The sequence below is a fragment of the Phaenicophaeus curvirostris genome, chromosome 13, assembly GCF_032191515.1.
Source record: "Phaenicophaeus curvirostris isolate KB17595 chromosome 13, BPBGC_Pcur_1.0, whole genome shotgun sequence".
NCBI classification, from domain to species: domain Eukaryota; kingdom Metazoa; phylum Chordata; class Aves; order Cuculiformes; family Cuculidae; genus Phaenicophaeus; species Phaenicophaeus curvirostris.
This window is the reverse complement of record NC_091404.1, coordinates 14534136-14555457: the sequence shown is the minus strand read 5'-3', so window position 1 is coordinate 14555457 and position 21322 is coordinate 14534136. Positions and strand designations below refer to the sequence as shown.

The 21322-nt window shown below is 42.3% G+C and overlaps 1 protein-coding gene, 1 long non-coding RNA gene and 1 other non-coding gene across 6 annotated transcripts; all 3 read left to right on the top strand.

The window, feature by feature from the left end:
- The first annotated feature begins 145 nt into the window (after window positions 1–145).
- PABIR2 (PABIR family member 2) lies at window positions 146–10062 on the top strand. Of its 2 annotated transcripts, none has more exons than XM_069867328.1 (10): window positions 146–298; window positions 890–968; window positions 2173–2229; window positions 2622–2665; window positions 2746–2800; window positions 3027–3128; window positions 4417–4505; window positions 5050–5111; window positions 6446–6542; window positions 7635–10062. In XM_069867328.1, the coding sequence occupies exons 1-10, from the start codon at window positions 183–185 to the stop codon at window positions 7783–7785; spliced, it is 852 nt and encodes a 283-aa protein (XP_069723429.1). In that variant the 5' UTR covers window positions 146–182; the 3' UTR covers window positions 7786–10062. The 2 variants fall into 2 exon arrangements, with proteins under 2 accessions (XP_069723429.1, XP_069723428.1); XM_069867327.1 differs by having other exon boundaries at window positions 148–298; window positions 5047–5111.
- LOC138726390 (small nucleolar RNA U109) lies at window positions 7405–7548 on the top strand. The gene has a single exon (XR_011338434.1). It is a non-coding gene; the product is annotated as a small nucleolar RNA U109 (small nucleolar RNA).
- A 2990-nt stretch (window positions 10063–13052) lies between the features above and the next one.
- Window positions 13053–21028, top strand: LOC138726169 (uncharacterized). 3 transcript variants are annotated; one of them, XR_011338379.1, is made up of 6 exons: window positions 13053–13154; window positions 14069–14181; window positions 14797–15026; window positions 16516–16818; window positions 17179–17270; window positions 20398–21028. It is a non-coding gene; the product is annotated as an uncharacterized lncRNA (long non-coding RNA). The 3 variants fall into 3 exon arrangements; XR_011338378.1 differs by having other exon boundaries at window positions 14069–14365; XR_011338380.1 differs by lacking the exon at window positions 16516–16818 and having other exon boundaries at window positions 14069–14365.
- The last annotated feature ends 294 nt before the right edge of the window (window positions 21029–21322 follow it).

Sequence of the window (21322 nt, the reverse complement as noted above, 5' to 3'; positions counted from 1 at the left end):
AAGGGGCCGCGGGCCGGGCCGCCCCCGGCATGGGGCGCTGCTGGGGCCGCCGCGCTCGCCCCGCGGGGCCGGCCGGGGGCAGCGGCGGGGCGCGGGGCCGCGGCGGGCGGCGGCAGTAGGGAACGGGCGGGCCGGGAGGGGCCGCGGCCGCCGCCGCTGCTGCTGCTGCTGCTGCCGCCGCGATGGCTCAGGAGAAAATGGAGCTGGACCTGGAGCTGCCGGCGGGGAGCGCGGCGGCCCCGGGCGACGGCGGCGGCCTGAGGCGCTCCAACAGCGCCCCGCTCATCCACGGGCTCAGGTGAGCGGCGGGGCCCGCGGGCGAGCGGCCGTCGTGACAAAAAGTGGATTTTTGGGGGGGTTAAGCTAAAGCAAAGTTTGATCTGAGCCGCTGCGCTCTGTGGGAGTTCGGCGGGATCTCCCTCTGAGGGCGCGTCTGCTCGGAGCTGCGTTTTCCCCCCGTTCGGCCTTTGAGGGCCGGGCAGATGGCTCCCGCAGCCCCCTCCCGGCAGGTTTCTTCCTCTTCCCAGGGCATGGGCAGAGACCCGCAGCCAGCTCCGATTAGCGAGTGTTTGGAGCGTTGTGGAGTTCATCATAACGCTAAAATTATTCGTAAAGTAATAGAATATGCATAAGATTTCTGGAGAGAAATTATATGTATCTACGCAAGTGGAAAATCCATCCTGTCCCGTCTCTGATCTCGCTGCACACGATCGACGGGGATCGCTCCGTCGTGTCCCCAGGCCTGAGAGAGGATGCTCGCTTTCTAAAACTCCAAAATGAGCCTTGGAGAGTTTTATTTGCCGGGTTTTTTGCTGTCACGAGGCTGCTGCAGAAAAGTTGCTCAGAAACTTGCTCACGAAACTTTTTTTTTTTTTCTTTCCCCTTCCAGTGACAACTCGCAGGTTTTTCAGCCTTATGTGTTGCGAACTCGCAGGAACAGCACAACAGTTATGAGCCGGCACAGCATGGTGAGGAATCTGAGGCATTCTTTGTTTACACCCAATGAGAAGTGATTGGGCTGGAGAAATGAAGTTAGACTCGATCTGTAGTTGCCCTGAGCATCCTAGCAAGCTTCCAGGCTGCAGAATACGCAGCTTTTTAACCTCTACTGAATCCTACTACTATTTCATCCTACAATGATGTAGGATGTGTTATCTTTGTGTGTCTAACAAGAGAACGATAGCTGAAGCTGCGTGTGATTACCAGTACTAAGCAGAGTCTCAAAGTTAATTTGGACCTGACCATGCATTGGAAGAAAAAACTGTGGGCACAATTGAAAGTCCTGAAATGTTTTAATTCATTGCAAAAATGGAAGAGAGAGTCTAGTCTTCATTGACTTCTTTGACAGAGCTGCTCTTTCTTGCAAAGGCTGAGCACTAGATGCCAGAAAATAATTTAAAGAAGAATAATAAAAGAATAAATAAAATAATTTATTTGCTGGGCAATATTCTGCCCTCTGTTACTTAAGTCTGGTAGTGTACAGTACTGCAGTTATTTAACCTTTCTAATAAGTTTCATTTCTTTTTTTCACTCTTTCCTTGTCAACTCAGTGTTCTATATACCCTCTTCCAGTAGTACTTTTCTTTCTTATCTGAGGGTAGTGAATATTAAGTATTGCTTTTCTCAAAATCCATAGGACTTTAAAATCCTGAAGTATGTTTCTTCTATGTCTTCTATTCTGTTCATAAACATTTAGTTCAAAAGCTTCCATTATGAGATTTCTTAAAAAGAAAAAATGGCAAATTTTGGACTTTGAATCAGTAGGTCTTGGAGTAGATGCACGGACATCCTGAGGGTGAAGTGTTGGCCTATTTGTATATGACGAAAACAGAAGTTCCAGTGGGATTCAATGCATAAGACTGTTTGCAAGTAACAGTAAATTTTTAGGGAGTGTTGCTCCAGACAGTAGCTATCTGTGTGTTTGAGAAACTAAGTTCTATCTGCCTGCAAGTCAGATCTGTGCCACTTGCTGAGTGATAGAGTGAATCTGTAAGTGGTGAAACAGGTCTTTTCTCTTGAAGGTCAGTGTTTTCTTTTTGCAATGTTGAGTCATCCACGTGTTGTTGTACAAGTCATTTTTAATTCACTGAGAATGTAGGTGATGGTAAATAGGATGTATGCAAGGTGTCGACGTGTGATTTAATCTTTGTGGCTGTTGCTTTTTTTTTTTAGTTGTTGTCCTCATCTCCTATTCGTATTCCTAGTAGCCGACTTCATCAGATCAGAAGGGTAAGCGTGGTTTTTATCCATGTGTTTAGTAGCAGAATGAAAAGTATTGTATCAAGTATTATTATTATGAAGGACTTGTGTAACGGGAGTTTATTTCCTCTTGAGTTTTTCAAGTATTAGAGGAAACAGAGTCTTTTTTTAGGACTTAATTTCAACAAGGAAGCGTCTTTGCGAGGTTTATTGTTGTCACATTTAAACTACTTCGCATTTTTGAAGTAGTATTTTATTCAAGAGAAGTGGTGAGCTGCCCTAGTAGCAGTCTCTTCTTTCTGGAGTGCTCCTACTGTTCGTGTTTCGATTCTGATGGCACTTTATCGAATCACGAGTATTACTCCAAGTACCTGTGATGAATTAAATGTCGAGGGAAAACTGATTACATTTATCTCCTGCAGGAGGAAGGAGTGGATCTAATGAACAGAGAAACAGCACATGAAAGGTAAGTGTTATTGAAACAAGATGATAGAATAGCCAGAGTAATCCTCTTTGTAGCTGCTGATGAGATTTTTTGTATTCTAGGGAAGTGCAAACAGCAATGCAGATATGCCAGTCATGGGAGGAAAGCTTGAGCCTGGTAATCTCTTTATAGATGTTTCCCCTTGAATTCTACTTTTGCCTTCAACTGACGAATTTAAGGGAGAGAGAGGAATTGACTGTGAAAATAAATTAAGAGGAGCATAAGTTCACCTGCTTCAGCTATTTTGTGCATTTGACCCAATGACCTTCCGTTAGAAAGTTGTGCCTTGGATTCTGAGGTAATGTCCTGTGCCAGTGTTAAGTTGGAAACTTTGTATTTACAGAGTGACAATGACTTGGACAAGTCTGAGAAATCTTCTTCCCCAAAGAGAATAGACTTCATTCCAGTTTCGCCTGCACCTTCACCCACAAGAGGAATAGGAAAGGTAGGATAAGTGAAAATACCAATCTGGGAGAGCATTCTAGAATTTTAGGCCCGCATGAACTATGAAGACATGTAACTTTGCAACCAAACAACAACAAAAAGCCCCCATCCCACCGTCACATTTTATTGGAGTCTACAAATCTTGGAGCCTGCAGGGTTTAAGCACTGTGCCAGTTCTATCACACTGAATGTTTCTAGTTGCTCCTACTTGTGTGATGTTTGGATGGGTTGGGGTTCTAGGGAAGCTGGAAGAGGCCATCAGAGTAATCAGGTTTGGATGTGATCTTCTTGAGCTGCATAAGTGAGGGGATGCTGGGGAAGAAGCACAAAAATCAGAATGTATCATACGCGTAGGGTAGGAGTGTAGACAAAGATCAGAAGCTGCACGTCTTTGTGGTGAGGTGTGGAGGATGAAAATACATCAATTTTGCCTTCCTTTCCTTAAATTCACTATAAAGATGGACTCGCACATGCTGAATTTTCACTGAGGACTGATGGGAAGTACTGGAAAAAGGGAAGAGGTGGATCTTAGATAAACCACTTTTTCCAGTGAAGATTGCCAAACTGAAATGTAGCACAGATAAACTGGCAACTGTGTTTAAAGAGGTGCTGCTTGAACTTGTTTCACCCTCTTTTTATGGTTCTGCTTTTGTACTGCTTCTGTTTTATTGTGTACCTGTCTCTGCCAGTATTGATACACAGAGGAGCCCCAAAATAGTGCTGGGTGAATGCGTTCCCAATGTAACACTGGTGCTGGCAGCTGGTCCTGTACCTTTGGAATCACAACCGTGAAGCGGTAGTAGATAACTTGACAGAAACATTTTTGTGCTTAGCTATGGGCATTCATTGACTAAGCTCAGATTAGCTGCAGAACCACAGAGCTAAATACACTCTTCCACTCTGGAATATTGTGTTAAACTTTCAGGTCAGATATATTTTGAGTAAAGTCAACTGGTTTGTTTAACAAGCCCTTTGAGAGAACTGAGTACTGTACTGTTCCTCCTAAATGTAACAGGAAGAACAGAAACAACTGTCTTATTTAGAAGACGGTGTCTATTTTCATTTCAGATTTCTTGTGGGTTTGAATTTTAGGTTAATCTGAGCAGTATTTCGTTAGCCAGTTTATTTTTGCAAGGTAAATTTTGATGCCTCTAAGACTGTGATCATTTCTGCCTTATTCTGTAGACTAGCTTTTCTTTAATGGGGGGTGCTTTGTTTGGAGGGTGGGTAGAAACACCTGAGTACGTAAAAGGAAATTCTGAAGCATCTTAATGTGGCTTTTTCTGCAGCAATGTTTTTCACCATCATTGCAAATGTTTGTGAGCAGTAATGGGTTACCTCCAAGTCCTATTCCCAGTCCAACAAGGCGATTCTCCAAGTAAGTAGCATCTGCTGGTAACAGGTATATGTTGGCTTGAATTCCAAGGCCAGCACAGAGATCAGTTAAAGCTGATGTTAAGGTGCTAAAAGAGACTTAGTTTCTACAATAGCTTAAGTTTTGCCACAAAAAAATGCTCTGAAAATTCAGCCTTTACTAATGGTAGCTTCACGTGGTGCCTGGCTCAACTTTAAACAAGACTTATTAACTTGTGGGGAAATTCCTGGGTACTTCAAGTGGACTTTATTAACTTTGTCAGTTTATCAATTTTACATGAATTTCACACACAATTTAGAAATGAATTGAAATGAGGATGTGATGCACGAAGTGTAGGAGACCCCAGAAATTGAACTACAATGTTGTATGGCAGATAATCAGGCACTTTGTTATCTATGTATTTAGATTCCCTAAGCATTCCATTTGTGCAGGAATAGTTTTAAAGGATGGTTCTTATGATGTGGTTGTGTTGATTTGGTGCTAGGTATGATGGTGTTTAGACTCGGAACCTTTTCAGACCTGACTGTTAGTGTTCTCCTTCTAGCAGGAGGAGTCAAAGTCCAATCAACTGTATCAGGCCCAGTGTTCTTGGCCCCATTAAAAGAAAAGGTATGTGTATTTACATTATCAGGTGTTTTAATGTGGATGTAGTTTTGCAGCTGGAAATGTTTCTCTTCCATGTCTTTTTCTCATTTTGTAAATTTAATGTGCTTATGTCCATGGTGAACTGGAATTTGCCAGCTGTAACTTAAAAATATGATGTGAAATAGCTAGTCTGAAACACAAGAACGAAAAGCTTTAAAAGCAGCTACTGCTTGAAAGAGGCAAACTTTATTCCACATCAAATTAAATGTTGCAAATATTTGTAAGCCCTGACATTCCTAAGAGTACCACTGTATGGTGCACACCTGTCGGATCATCTCAGGAATGTTGCTTATCATGCACTCTTTTCTAAACTTAGTACTGAATGTTTGTTTTTACTCTGAAAGTTCAGAAGGTGAGTGTTTAGAGAAGTGGAATAGATCAGTGCTCTTTCCTCCTGAAGGGGGAAAACTGCATTCTTTCCTGGAAGTATTCTGTGTAAAGGATATTCAAATTACGCCCCAGAACAGGTCTCCGTAGCAGAACTGTAAAATTGAGATATTGGCAAGTGTGACAATAGCTATGCTTATTTTTTCTGCAGTGTTTTTTAACTTGGGCATTCTTAACCACACCGAAACATGGTAGGCTGTGCAATGCATTGTAGCAGTGCAGGTTTCTCTTTGTGGAATATCAGGCGACAGAAGAACTTAAGCAATAAGTTGATGGTTTGGGTTTTCTTAATTTTTATATAAGACCAAGTATTTTATAAATGGCTTCTTCCCATTCTGCGTGAGAGAAGCTGTTATTCCTTCCCTTCAAATAAGTGGATGTATCCCCATGAGCTAAAGGAAGTAGGAAATTTGGGGGAGGTTCAGTCTTTATAAAATAAGTGATAGTATAAGTCTCTTGCATAATGTATTAATACATACTGGTTTGCTACAGTGCGTTACCTCTCAGCTTTTCAAACTGACACCACAACTGCTTATTATACGTAGGTAAAAAACCAGAAAATTTATTTCCATGTTGTATATTTTTGTTGCCAAACTAAAAATTAAAATATACTGTAGCTGAGAGGCTTTTGTTTTTCCTTTAAGCTTGTTAGTGGCAAGTTCATGTTATTTCCAGTGTGCTTGTATCCTTGCTTTAAGGATATCCTTAAATGAAGGATGGAATGGATGGTTAAACAACAGCCAGCATCGACTTAATGTCTTACCCAAGTGCTTGGTTGGCTGAATTGGAGGATTTGCTGTGTTACAGATGCAACCTTGCTCTATTGTGGAACAAATGTTCTCTTTTGCAATAGGCAAATATTAATTGGATGTTCCAGTCAAGTGTTTGATTATTGCCACTGTTCTCCTTAGGTGAAATGGAAACTGAAAGTCAGCCAAAGAGACTTTTTCAAGGAACAACCAACATGCTTTCTCCAGATGTTACCCATCTGACAGATCTCAGTTCATGGTAAAATATTTCATGTGCCCTGAAATGTTTTTATTTGCTTGTTTTGTTTGTTTGGTTTGCCCCCTTCTCTTAAAAAAAAATTTTAAAAAATAAATATATATAGTGTAGCTTGCATGTGGGTATTATTGGGAATTATTCCTGTGGTACTGTAGCATGACAGGGTTTCTGCTCCTTTGTTCAGTTTATCCTGAGCAGACTCTAGCCTACATTTTGTGTATCAGAACTTTTATACTGAATATGATTGCTACAAATCCCTGTTGATTCATAAGAAAAGTTACTTCACTTCAAAGATGCTTCATCACTTCAGTAAGTTGTAGGCAGTAGTCACACAGTACCTGTGATACTCAGCTGAATACTGAGAAAATGTGCGTGAAAAGTTACTGTAGTGACACAGTTGATGTTGATACAGCCATGATCTTTAGTGTTATGGTCTGTCTCCTTTCTGTATTATGATCATAAAAAGCTGAGTTCTTTTTTTGTGTCAAGAGTGGGATACTAAGTGTTCTAAGATATCAACTGTGTATTACTGTAATTTCAGTTTACCTACAGACTTGAAACTGCCTTGAAGTATTCTTTTGTGTTGCTTCCAGCAAATTGCAAGAGTGTCTGCTTATGAGCCCTCTGGAATTTTGTTTCAAGACTTCAAAATCCAAACATGGGATTTTCTTGCTTACAAGGGAAAAATGGGTCTCAAAATCTTAATCTTTGAGTAGTGCAACTTTAACAGACTAGCTACTTAATTACATCTTTGATGCGTTGCTGATTAGATCCTTGTTATTCCTTTCCTGTAACCTTTTAAGGTTTTATTTTCTTTATTTTTCACCTCCTTTCTGAAATAACTGAATCAGAGTAATAATTTATTCTGCATGTTAAAAAGAAAGATGATTCTGCTCCTCATCCCCGTGAGAAGCATGAATACATGTATAACATGCTAGAGAAACACGGAGTTTTCAGGGCTGCCAGTCTTGAAGTAAAGACTGAGTGGTAGTATAGGTCTCCTACATCTGTTCTACAAAGGCCAAAGCACATTAGCTTTGTACTCGAAGTCATCGTGCCTGCATTCCTAAATAACCTTTTTTCTTTTGTTCCTAGCCTGTCTTCAGATATTCTTGATGGGAGTAGCAGTAGCGTGGGCTCTTCCTCCGATTCACTGACTAAAGGCAGCATAACCACAGAGTCTCCAGTAACGTGCTCAAACTCATGCTCTTCATTCATTTTGATGGATGATCTCTCACCGAAGTGACTTAAGTTTTGAGTCAGTGTCTAGCTGTACACTTGTACAGAGGAACGAACTCTTGATTCTTGAACCATTAACACGAGGATTATTAAAAAGAGAAAGTGGTGTAGCTAATCCTTGGTGACTTTCCAGTGATTTTGGTTTATCCATTTAATGGACATTGTAGACCATATTAATGTCTGGTTTTGCGAATTTATTTTTTAAACAAGATGTCTGCGCAGATTATACTAACTTTTTGCTTTCAGGAACTTGCATACACTTTTTGATTCTGAGACTAGGGATCTGCCTATTACTGTTGGGACTTCTAGGAAAATACTTCTATCGTTATTGTGGTCACTGTGTCTGGGGAAATAATTTGGTTTGGAAGGATTTGAAAATATTTATTCTCTGGCACTTCTACCATTGAGTAAAACTTCTCCTTGCTTTTTTCAGTCACTAGCCTCAAATTCTCTTACAGAAGAAGGAAGAAAAGAAATTTTCTTAGTGCTGCTAGTTGGTTTTATTACAGAAGATTATAGTCATTCTGGAAATTTCACTCTATTACATTAAAAAAACCCCAAACCCACAACAAAATAATTAATGGCTGGCACTTTTGCCATCAGTGAAGAAATAACAGTACTCTGTGAACGTGAATAAAATAGCTGCATAGTTCTCTCCCCAGGCCCTTTATCCTGCAGATTGTATGAAATAAGGTCAATATTCAGCAAGATTTGACCGAGGAAAGTTAGTCCATGCCTTGATCTAAGACGTACAGTGCAGATAACTAAGTTATTTAAACTACTGTGTAGGAGAACCACGTGTGGCACCATCGATGTCTCCTGTGGCAGTGAGGTCATAGATATTTTTGTGCCTTAGGGGACATTGTTACAAAATTACAGAATGTAAACCGGAGGGGTGGGTGGGAAAAGTCCTTTGTGTACAGCTTGTTTATAGAGTGCTTACCAGAATCTGTCCTCGATGCTGCTTTCCATCATATTCCTTCCTGAGGTGTGCGCTCCGTTGCAAGGTGCTGTGGGCATTCCCAACTCTGCTGGGAGGTGGCAGCCGACGTGCCGCTCTTTGAAGCTGCTGCCTGCGGCATTTTAGACCTTTGTTGGTCGTGGGCAGAGCGAAGTTAAGTGAACATTCAATTTCTGAGGAAAGACATAAAAGTTGGGATTGAACATGAGCTCTGCCAATTGTTTGGTTAAGGAGTTATATTTGAGCTACGAGTAGTCTTGATACAGTACCTTGGTCAGCCTGAGGTAAGACAATAGATATTTTGAAGACTTCAACGGGGCAAAATAAATCCATTTGTAATCTACTGTGTTATGCTATTTATTATTTATAACTATGTACAAAGTCTGTGGTGATGAATTATAGTATTTTTTTATGATTGAATAAGTTTTTTATGTTCGGTGATTGCTGGCTGGTTTGTATTTAATACGCAACATTGTCTGCCAGAATCATAAGCTTCCTTTTTTTGAATGTTTGTAACATAAATGCTTTTGTTATCTAAAAGGACAACTTCTGATCTTTTTGAAAGAAAATAGCACTGAATTAAAAGTAAGATTATGTGCTTTAAAAGTGAGCACAATCTCTGGCAATACTGTCTGGCTGAAAAGGGGCGGGGGGAGAACCATAGTTTTTTCTGTTCTGAAGGAGCCGTTGAGTTTCCTGAAGATGTGTACATACCAGATTATTTTTAAAAGCGTTTCCATTAAATTGTAAGAGGTACCAGATTGGGCCAACAGGGCAAGATTATTTGTGTTACCGTTTCCACCTGTGGAGCATTAGTTCCCCACCTCAAATAAATGTGCATATTGTAAAATATTGTTCATTGGTGCCATTTTTAAATGAGCTCTGCAGTATTGAATGTTAATTTTATTTGTATATGCACAGTGCTATTTCTTGAATTTTTGATGTCTTAAATCGCTTAATTATTTTTTTATTCATGCTTGTATCTTCTCTGCCTTCTCTGGTGCTAAAAGGAGGCGGCTTTTACATTTGCAAACTATCTATAAATGGTCTGACAAAATTCAACCTGTTCCCTGTGCCCCGGTTTCATTGTACCGTGCTTTTATTGGTACTGTGATTGAGAAATCTGAACGAGGGGTGGCAGAAGGGGGGGAAACCTATTGCATGCTTTCTTAAATCTGAGAAGAGCATAGCTATTGCTTATTTTTGGCTGACTTACCTGTACAATCGATGTATTCCAGATTTGTTTGTTAGTGGAGAGTCTTACATAAGTGCTGGCCTTTGTAAACATTAGAATGTAAGTTTCATAAAGCAAACGCACAAATATTCACTCTTGTTACAGCATTTCTTTTAGTGTTCTGGCTGTTCTCCGCTCTTCAGAAGGTGTTGCTCTTTTATATAATACACAGCGTGTGTGCATTATGTATGTATGTGGATTCAGGATGGTCGCTGTGTAATGCAGCAGGTCTCTTCTGTTTCATACACGGCTGTAAGTCCACTTGTTCATTTTAAAACTAAGGTTTCTAATATCTGATTGCTAATATCTGCAGTGAACTGCATGTGAGTTGCTGTCGCTTAGTGAATCAGTTCTTAGGGGCTCATATAGCACCAACTGAGCTGACAGAAGTTGTGGTTTGGGCTTCATTAACTGTTTTATCTGTAATGAATTCTGTAAAGTTTGGGGAAGAAGTCCAGCTGGTGCTGGTTGTCAGCTTTAATGTCTTAACTATTGACACTTGCGCTTAGCAACTGTTTTTTATGATTTGATCAGACTTACTTGTGTCAAACTGCCATGACGAGGTCTGAGAATCCCTCTTCCCCCCACCCTTTTTCTAAATAAGGAACTACTAATGCATCTCTGTTGCAGCGAAATCACTAATGATGACTTATTTTTACTGTTGTAACTATTGAGAAGAAAGATGCAATACCAGTGTAATTCAAGCAGCATTTTAGAAGGACTATATTTAAAATGTTAATTAGCGCAGCGCTAGGATATTGGTCTTTGTATGGCTCATTGACTGGCACTGCCTTGAGATCATTCCCAAAGCACACCCCATCCTCATCTCCTGGGCTTAAAGCGCTGGAAGGATTTTACCAATGGTTTAGAAAAATGTGTGTGTCAGCTGTGGAACTCTCTATGTTTTGATAATATCAAGTGTTCTGCATCAGGAAATGGATCACAGTATGCATGTTTCAGTCTCCTTCATTGAATTTCAAATTTGGGATCATGGGTCCACAAGCCTGTATTTAAGGGGCTGTTTTTCTGACTTGAGTGATTAAATACTTTCTCCTACAATGAAAGTAATTAAACTGTCAGTGGGTGAGGATGTAAATCTGAGTCCCGCAGACTTCGTTGGAAAACTCATTCTTGAAACGCACAAGGAAAGCTGTACTGTATAAAAAGTGGAATTTTTTTTTTTCAAAGTAATGATAAAAATAGACTACTCGCTTTAACAACTCAAAATGATAAAAATGTTTTAAGTGTGAGGCTTGAGCTTGGCATGTTTCTCGTGACAGAGCCCCGTTGGGGGCTGGATGCAGAGGTTAACTTGCACAGGCTTAAAAGGGTTTGGAGCTCTCCTATTCTGGTGCACAAACACAATGGACTAGTCTTGGGAAATTATTTTTTGCAAATATTCACATTCTTATTTGTAGGCTCTGTTATATTGTGTGACAACAAAGATGAGAACTTGTTTTTCCTGGAGGAATTTAATCTGCATATAATCTTCCTGGTAACCTCATAATAACAAGGCTTTGCATTAATATGGGTTCGATATTTCATGGAGTCATAGGACTGTTTCATTTGCTTTTTTGGAGTAAGGGCCAAGAAATTTCTGGAGCAATACAAGCTGCCTCTTGTATTCCAGGGCTGTTTTATAAATGGCAACTGTCTGTGGTAAGTGGAAAGGGACTTTGCCTGCTGTTCTGTGTCAGTCTCTCATGTTAAATATTCTTTAGACAAATTTGGTGACCTGTGTTAGATGATGGGTCACTGCAGGTACCAGAAGACCTAGTGAGAAGGATGTAGTAACTATCTCCTTTGACTGTAAATTAGAGTTTTAGCCCTGAGACCTAGCTTATCCAACTAATTTTGACATGAAAAATCAACTAATTTTGACATGAAAAATGCATTTTTCAAGCAACTGAGACTTTCACGAAGGTCTGTGCTGTTGAGGAAGACTCCTGATTGGCAGGTCTAGGGGATGGATTGAGCAAAACGGTCCTGAAGAGTGAGTGGTGCTTGCTGGTCAAAATTAGAGTAGCAGTTGTCTCAGTTTTCGCTGTCTTTGGAGCGGGCAGGGTGGTTTGCCAGGTATTTTTTTGAGAGTATCGAAGTTTTTCAGCCTTCCTTTGCATTAGCAACAAGGAGCATAGTGCATATCGTACTTATGATAACAATTGATCAGCCTGATCTAGTGGGAGGTGTCCCTGCCTGGCACAGGGGGGTTGGAATTAGGTGATCTTTAAAGTCCCTTCCAACTCAAACCATTCTATGATTCTATGAAACGTACGTGCCAGCACACTCAACGTGTGAGTAGCTGCGTTGTGTGCTTTGGACCAGAAGAGAGAAGCTCACGGGGATCTTGATTCCAAGTGTTCACTGGCAGAGGCTGCCCAGGGAGGGGGTTGAGTCACCATCCCTGGAGGGGTTTAAGGGACGGGTGGATGAGGTGCTGAGGGACATGGTTTAGTGTTTGATGGGAATGGTTGGACTCGATGGTCCTGTGGGTCTTTTTCAACCTAGTGATTCTGTGATTCTGTGACCACAGGATGGCGTATGGTGGCTTGCAAAGCAAGCAGTGCTGGAGGAGCAGGGGTGGCACTGCCTGAAGTGCCTCTAAACTGCGTTCACCCTGCGACTTCTATAGCTAGAAATTTCTAATGTTTCTTTCTTTTTGCTCATCGCGTGACCTCATCCTTTTGGAGTAAATAATAACTTTCCAGAGTGAGGTTTGGACCTCACTGCACTCATAACATTAAAGCTGATTGAAAAAGTGCGGATGCTCTTTGGTTGTGAGGTAACCCAGTCCCGAGCTAGAGGAGACTGTTCAACTTACTGACAACCTGAAATGAATGAAAAGGCCCTACTCACAGCAAGGGAGCTTTTCTAGGAGTGTGTCGTATATTGGATGTTTTCCCAGCCCTGCAGCAGTTTTTTAGGAGCACACTGAGTGTATTTCAGTTGCTTTTAGTGAACTGCAGTGCACAAGTTGTGTGGTTTTTTTTTCTTGGATCACTGGTGCTGCAGTGTTCCCATCAGACCGTGTGCACGAAGCATCTTTCTCTTATTCCTCGGTGGACCTGGATCCTGGAGAATTTGCAGCAGCTCCAGCTTTGTAACCTGCAGTGTAAGGGGAGCATCTGCCTGTGCGGAGCGAGCGTCTGGCCGCGTAGCCGTGCCCTGGTGTCACATCCAGGTGAGTGCTTGGATAGGGCTGGCTAGAACATATCTTAGTGTCTGCTGCTGCTTTTAACATCGATTGGATTATTTACTGCAAAACCAAGGAAGAACCAGCTCTGGGCTGCGTGCTGGAGAGCTGCCTGCAGGGTTGCAGCATGGGGCTGGGAAGGTCCTGCCGCTGCCCTTCCCGTCCTGTGGTCTAACCCAGTTTACCAAGGAGGTTGAGGAAGACGAATGAGCCTCATCATCTTCACAAAGTGCTTTGAGGTCTCTCCACGGCAGCTGCTGTGCAAGAGCTAAGTCCTGTCAGCACTTCAGTCCCTGGGAATTCTGCTTTGGCCCCTGGAGCAGCGACTGGCCCTGTTGTGCCTGTGCTGCACGTAGTTTTGACTTCAGTTGGGAGCGGTTTCTCTGCTCTTTCATAGTTTGCCTTCTCCTTCGCACGTCTCCAACAGGAAATGCAGATTCAGCAGGCATTGTACGCTCCAGCAGCCTGCCAGCTGCCTCGCCGAAGCTAATTCACAATTCAAGTCACTCCTGATAAGTTTGCAAACAATGCGCAGTGATTTCTGAGCTAGATAGCAGCCGAGCTGAACTCCTTAGTTTCCAGCCTGTCAGATGAACGAAGCTGTAAAGCTTCTGGATCGAACCTGGTCTTAACGCTTTCTGCTGCTGTGATGTTTCATAGTTTTCTTATTTGTTTAGGAATAATTTTAAGTGAGTGTCATCGTTATTATTCTCGAATGAATGAGTGGAGGCACAAAGACAGCTTATGGTTAGTGATGGTTTAATGTGAGCTAGGAGTCGAACCCAGAACTTTGACTCGCCGTTTACTTGTGGTCACTGGATTACTCTGCTACCTCCTTTGTAACGCACTAAAATAGCCTGGGAATAACTCCAGGGAAAACAAGAACAGCGTTTTTTTCTTAGGCTGACTCCATGTGGCAGCTACTGAAAGCATGCGCTGAGGAACTGGCCCAGAGGAAGCAACCCCGCACTCGTGGCTCATCATCCCAGCAGGAAACAGCGGGTCAAAGTTAGAAGTAACTTGCTTAAATGCTATTGAGCAAGGGATGCAGCAGATGTAAAGAGAAAGCGTGGTTCAACAGCCAGCAGATAGGCTTGTGGCATTCTATATCTCGGCCCTTTTCTCACTTGCTCTGTAGGTTCACGTCTGTTTAACCAGAGAGACACCAGGAGGGTGATCTATGAGATGAGAATCTGCAGGTGAGGCTGTGCCCTCTCTCGATCTGGCACAGCTCTCCCTGGGGAACATGGGGTCAGTACAGAACGCACACTATTTAATCTTACTCTATCTTTTTTTATGAAATGAAATCCTAATGACTTTATTTCAGCTTGACAGGCACTAGTTTTTTGGGATGCATGTAAGGTAAATAGTGTCAAGTGTAGCAGCCTGGAACTGCAGGCTGGATTTGACCGTTCCGTGCAAAACCTGTTACCGAGCTGTGGCAGAAGTATGAACATACACAGCTCCTGCCAGGTGACAGCAGCATTTTGCTTGTGGGAAAGCCTGAGGAAGCTCACCTTGGTACACTTTCCAAAGCGCATGAGGTCACAGCTTAGGCTGTTTTGAAGTGTGTTTGTCACTGTGCCATACGTTGGATTTCTTTTTTTTTTTTTTTTTACTCCTTCTGTAGTATTAGAATTGGAAATTCAAGTTGGAGAAACGTGAAAGCAATTGGGCCGAATCCATTCCTGTTGTTACTCCTTTTGTTTTCACTGGAGTTACTCCAAGGCTGAATTCAGCATATGATGAACAACTTGTTCTCAGAAGTTGGAGCTTAGGGGAGAAGTTTTTAAGGATGATCACGCAACTCTGAGGCTCCTTCTCAAACAGCTGAAGCTCACGCAAGAGGGGTGATATATGGTAAGTTTGGGTTATTGAATTCAGTACAAGAGTCCAGTAATAAGCCCTCTAGTCACAATAATACAGTATTATCCATTAGAACAATTACTTGAATGAAACCCAACTGCTAGTTCACTTAGATTGGATGGAAGGATCCTAGCTGTTGGTCTTAATTGCCAGTTAGCTGAACGAATAGTAACCACAAGCAAACAACAAATGGTCCTGAGCATGGTAATCCTCTTCCCTCACCTTTCCTGGAACCAGCTCCTTTAGAGTTGCCACTCATGAAATGTTGCCTGCTCCTCATGCATTGACCATCTCAGCTGCCACCCAGGGAAGTCTCCAAAGACATTACAAGCTTGAGGTCTGGGTTAGACAGAAAAAGGAGTGTTATAAGCTATGGGAAGCTGTCTGTTACCAGCTGAGGACCAGGTGGTTCTTGTTTGGGTTTGTTTCTTTGCAGGAGGGGGGGATATTTCTGCTAAGAACTAAGATTAAACTTTTCACGGACCTGCCAAGAATGACCAGTCCTCACTGCTGGTTAATTCTTCTTGTGTTCCTGTGAACCATTTGAGGGGTCACAGCAGACACAAGATCCCCATGGTAAAATTAAGCTCTTCTTTCTTGAAAAAAAAAAAAAAAGCATTACTGTCTCTCTGGCTCGCTCCATTTCATTTACTTTCTGGACAACTTGCATTACAAAGGGCTTCAGGAAGGGTGCAGCATCTTAGAAAAGGCCTGGATTGTTTTCTCCATTTATAAGAGTCTTGTGAAAGTTGTGCTTCCTGCTCCTGCCCCGAGCAGAGGATTTATAACAGATGCTACTGCAGCCTCTGTGTGTGATTTTTGAGGGTGGAGGATGGTTTTGCTGAGGTTGAGCATTTCTCTCTTACCCTTTAGACATCCTCCTTCTTCTTCTCTGCTTTGCTTCTGACTCATCCTTCTAGAGACTCTCTATTTGCAAGCAACCAAGCTGCAGTTTGTACCTGTCACTGTCCTGACTACCAAGGATGGTCCAGAACATGCTAAGAATAGCAACAGCGTTACAGGAAGGGGCATTTGTAGTATTTATTGCAGTTAACTGGAAATAGAGGAAACTCTTGCCTAACACTGATGCACAAAGTTAAATATTTTCTTTAACAGACCTATGCTCTTCCTCCCTCTTATGGGAGAAAGAACCCTTCACTTTTAAAATCAAAATAAAGCAACTTCCAATCTTATTTGCCTTGACTGACTTCTCTCCACAACAGAAAATGCAGCACTAATAAGCTGGTCAGTGTAATGGTGGATGAGATGTTGCTTTACTTAGATCTAAGGAGGTTTTAGGGGGAAGGCAGGAGGTTTGATGTATTCCATGCCATTACCAACCTCAAGGCTCAATGGAGCAAACACCAGATAGCCAAGGAAAACAGCAGGAATAGTTAAAAACTTACAAACCACAGCATGGAGGGACTATTGCACCAAACTCGGCTTAAAGTTCACATAGCAAAGAGAATCTCTGTCTTTCTAGGAACTACAGCTCCTACTGTTTGTCAGACGTGCTGGTCCAAGATGTAATCACTTCTCCAGCATTACTTGATCATCAAGAGCGCTGTAATTTGGACCAAGGCTTTTAAAAGACTTCAGCACTAAACCATGCAAGTTATTGCCTAGCTTAAGCACAGGGAAGGAGGGGTGTATTTATTTCTGCAAGGCACTCAAACACAGTATAAATATCTGGATTAATACAACATGAGTTTGACAGAGTTCAAAGGTGGGACCTGCTCAGGCTCCTGGTTCATGAACCTTTCCTCCTCTCAGAGCCCAGCACCAGGTAAGACTCTATGCTTTTGCCTCTAGCCCTGTCAAGACCTAGTTTTGTCTCCTATTTGGGTTTTTGCTTCACTTCCCTTTAAGCATTTGGCTCCAGGAGTTCGGGTGTCTCATCTTTCACTTTGAAACTCTGCCTTTCTTCTAGCTATTGAGCCACCTGGGAATTTCAGATCCTAAGAGTTTGGCAGCTAGAAGAAAAAGCTATCAAAAATGCATTGTCTTAATTCCTGGAGAAGGCAGATTGTAACTTGTGTTCTTGAACGCTGTGGTTAGGTGTTCAGCCTGTTTCTCCTGTAAGCTAAATATTTTTATTTGTTTTGCCCTATGAATTGTTTGCCTAAGGACTCTCCTCTCTTCCTAGATTAGCAGTAACGCCTGTGGAGACAGACTTCTTAAAAAACTGAATCAAATCTGGGTGGAGAACACAGATAAGCAGCCTGGAGTGGAGAGCTGGTAAGGGTGTTAAAGATGACTTTATTCCTCCTCAAGTGACATGATCCCACACCGTCCTTGTCTGATTCAGACATTAATTTTACCAGAACAGGGAGGTTTGCATTCTGGGTTCAGCCGTGAGAGCTAAATATTTCTTTACAGATGAACATCTGTGACCCTTCTTGAACAAGACTGTCGTTCAGTCTTGGCCATTGAGGTACCAGTTTCTTCTTTGATGTTCTCCTTAAGACCCACGGATGCTCCCTGTCCCCAAGAGACTGCGACCAGCCATTCTGGGGGGTTTTGCAGACCTGTCTGCAGAGGCTGCTGGAAAAGAAAGCATTGAGATGTGCACCCTGGGCCACGTCCTCCCCAGCAAGTCCCGTGGGTTTCTCTTTTTTCCCCTTGAACTTTGCTGAAATGCACAGCCACACTCCAGGACCTTCAAGGGCTACTTCCCTAATCTCCCCAGAAGGATTACTGCTGCTGGAAATCGTGACGGCTTGTACTAGCGATCAGCTTTATCAGGAAAACTTCTTTCCGGCCAAGCCAGTAAGAGCTTTGCTAAGCGGGCGTCTTGGGTTGAAGCTGCTCTTCTCGTGTTTCACAGATGGCCTCAATAAATGATTTACTAGGAGAGTAAAAGATTAGCCAGATTCCTCCAAATGCATCTCGAGTCGTATAAAGAACTGGGTTTTATTTGGGCCTAGGCAATTCCTAATTCTTTAGCCTCATTAGGCTGTTTTACAGTGACTAATTGCCCTGTACTCTCTTCTCCAAGAATCAGGTGTCTCCTGGTGAGGAAACCATGTACGAGCCTCACTCGTGGCTTTGAAAGAGCTAGACAGTCAGGTACCTGAAGACTGCAAGGCATTATGTCTTTAGTTGTATTTTACTGGAGGGGCTCGTGGGAGAAAGATGGCAAAGGGAATATTTAAGATATAAAATGAGGTGTTTCCATAAAATCACCAAAAGCTTTGCAGAATCTTCCTATGGAGAAGAGCCACTGCTGGAGTGTTCATGTGAATAGTGGATTGGGTAGGGCAAAGGTCTTCGCTTTAATGTCTTTGCTAGTCTCCAGGGCTTGGATGAGCTCTTCTGAGGGAAGAGAGATTACCCCATGTTTGCCTGTTATGGGCTTTCTCACATTTTTTTCATTTGCACTTGGCAGCCAGAACTCTGTGTCTGATTCTCTATGGCAATTCGTACGGTCTGGCTGTTTTAAAAGACTTCAGTACTGATTTAGATGTCCAAATTGGAAAAACAGGGTTTAAAGTGGACCTACTTTTTCCTTTAGAGTGAGACTTGTTAAAGATCTTTGTTAAATTATTTACCAGTGGTCTCGCAAGATCAACAGGTCTTTGCATTTAACTATTTGCATGGCTTCCATCAAGCTTTTCTCCCCTGTCCTCTAAGTGAAAAAACAATCAGAAGATTGCTAAAGGGCTTGCAGGGGTGGGTTGCTCATCACCTTTGATGTATGAAGTGCACACGCCGTAAAGTGTAAAGCAATATGGGCATGTGCTGGTCTCATGTAAACAGTGCTGGGTTTATAGCAGCCAGAGACGAGAGCTCTGGGACTCACTGGGGGAATCAATCCCTAGCAGAAGTGTTTAAAATATTTGGGGTTTAGCCAAGAGGCTAAGAAAAGAGATTTTGTGTCTTCCTTTTTCTGTGCTGTGATCTCCTCACATACAACACTAAAACCTATGTAAGAAATAGGGATGAGAAGGAACAGTCCTGACAGACTTGTCCCTAAGGCATCAAAAGAGGTCAAAGATGCTCATTCTGCCCCAGAAACACAGAAATAATGAAATGTGCTACATTTCTGATTTTTGCATCACCACTTATCTGTATAAATTGGGTTTGAACCTACTCCCTGGCGGTCCCTTTTGGTTGAACCCATGGCATAAAGGAGACAGAAGCAGCCCCTGGAGTCCCCTTGATAAAAGCTTCTTCCCCTCCCTCTCCAGTTCTTCAAAGTTAAATTTTTGCTACAAACTATAACAGGATGAGGGAAGAGTTATAAAACGTACAGGAATGCAAAATTCTATCCTTTTTTTTCAGTGAAGGCAGAAATAAAATGAATGTGCATGTTTCCAGGATAGAACATAATCTACCATCGGTTGTGTCTAGTGTAAATGAACTGTGCGTTGGCATCTGTTGTACGTACAATTTTTCAAGCATATCGGTTAGCAGAACAGATCCTGCATCACTTATTTTGAAACGACTACATCTGCCCCACAATGCAAGTGACCTGTAGGAACAGAATAGTATGACTAAACATCACTTTAAAAGCAAATGTGATCCTTTGATGTTTTAAAAAAAGAAAAGACAGTATTTGTCGAGCCTGTGTTTATGAGGGCAACGCCAAATCTCAGAGGATTATTCACCATGGCAATTTTTGAGGATATTAAGTCACTCACCCAGATTTTATCCATAGGTTGCCAGACTAGGAGGATCCCTGGGGTTGCCTGAGTGTGATCTCCTGTCAGTGACCATCAAAGGTCTCGGAGCCCTGCAAGACCTCATTAAAGACTCTGCATCCGTTTCTGATTGCCGAGCAGATGGGGCCATTGATAAGGGTTTGGAAAGGGACCGTCAAAAGATGGAACAATCGACAGGAAGAATTCAGAGTCATGAGAAGGGACATAAAAGTGAATTTCCTTGAATTTTTGAGTATCACTGTCATTATTTTTAGATGTACAATCTTTTTGCCAGATGCACCAAGTGGAAGTCTGAGATCCTGACGTCTTGCTCTGAAAAGGCATTGGGCTATGACTCCAGCCTTTTGCTGTGCATCCCACCATGGCTGCGTGTTTGGAAGCCTGTGTTGGCAATGGTGGGACAGCTGTGCAATGTTCTGCTATAAAACGTTCCTGTTGCAATGTTGTCTTGCTTTTTATTCTGTTTTTCCTGGAAACTCTTCTTGCCAATGCAACGGCAGATCTGCTCCTACAGAAAGGGCTGTTCCCGGCGTGTCTGCCCTCGTCCGTGCACAGACCGGAGATACCCCTTTCCAAAACTAAACAGGAATTGTAAAAAGTAATGAGCTGAAAAGGAAATAAAATTGCTAATTAATTTACAAGATTACATAAGTGCCTATTTCTCACCAATTTTCTCACCGATTTTTATTGCACTTTATCAGGATCCCATCTGAGCGTGGCCAGGGCTGCAGTGGCCCCACTCGCTCGTCGGCGTGAGGGTGATTGCTCAGCGGCAGAGACAGGCAAGAGTAAGAAAGGAAACAGCTACGATCCCCTTTTGGACCATTTGCTCCTATTCATTCCCTTAGATGGATGTATCCAATGTAAATAACCTTTCCTATCACATTACAAAGTGATTCCTAAGTGAGATGGAGGAGAAGGTAGTCTGTAATGTAATAATTTCTGTCTTTTCTCTTTATCTTCCTGCTTGGTCATAGAAAGGAAATCTGCCTGGTTGTTAATTTGAAAGCATTTGTGGTAGTGATGGCAGAAGAGATACGAAAGTTCACAGGACTCTGGCAACTCTTGATGTATTGAGACTTCCAGACGAAAAGATGAAAGCTGCCTGTAAAGGATTCCCCTTTGTCACGAAAACCCCACAATACCAGGAGACAGCTGCTTGCCTGGCTTCTGCATCTCAGATGTAAAGGATCAGAACAGGCGTGCGCTCTGTGGTACGACCACAACCCCAAAGACAGGTAAATCATCCTTTATAAGGAAAAAACATCATACAGAATTAATGTTTTCTGTAAAAGATGCTTTTCAGGTTTCGTTTGCTATTTGACATAATCAAAAACACGACTTAAAATGAAGGAATTCTTTGAATGAATCTTTTATATTCTAATCCTCTAGAGACGGACACGGTGCTGCTGCAAGTGTGGCTGGGTCTGTTGTGTCAAGAAGCTCTCTGGTTGTTGGACAAGAGCATGAAGCTATAGCAGGTGGCAAAAGTTACCTAGGAGAGGTTGGGTCCGGAGTCTTTCTTCACCCTCCTCAAGCCAATCTGAGCTTTCCCTCATTCCCCGTATCAAATACTTAGAGATTTCATTTGAAAATCAGAATGAAAATAAAAAAGACCAAGACTGA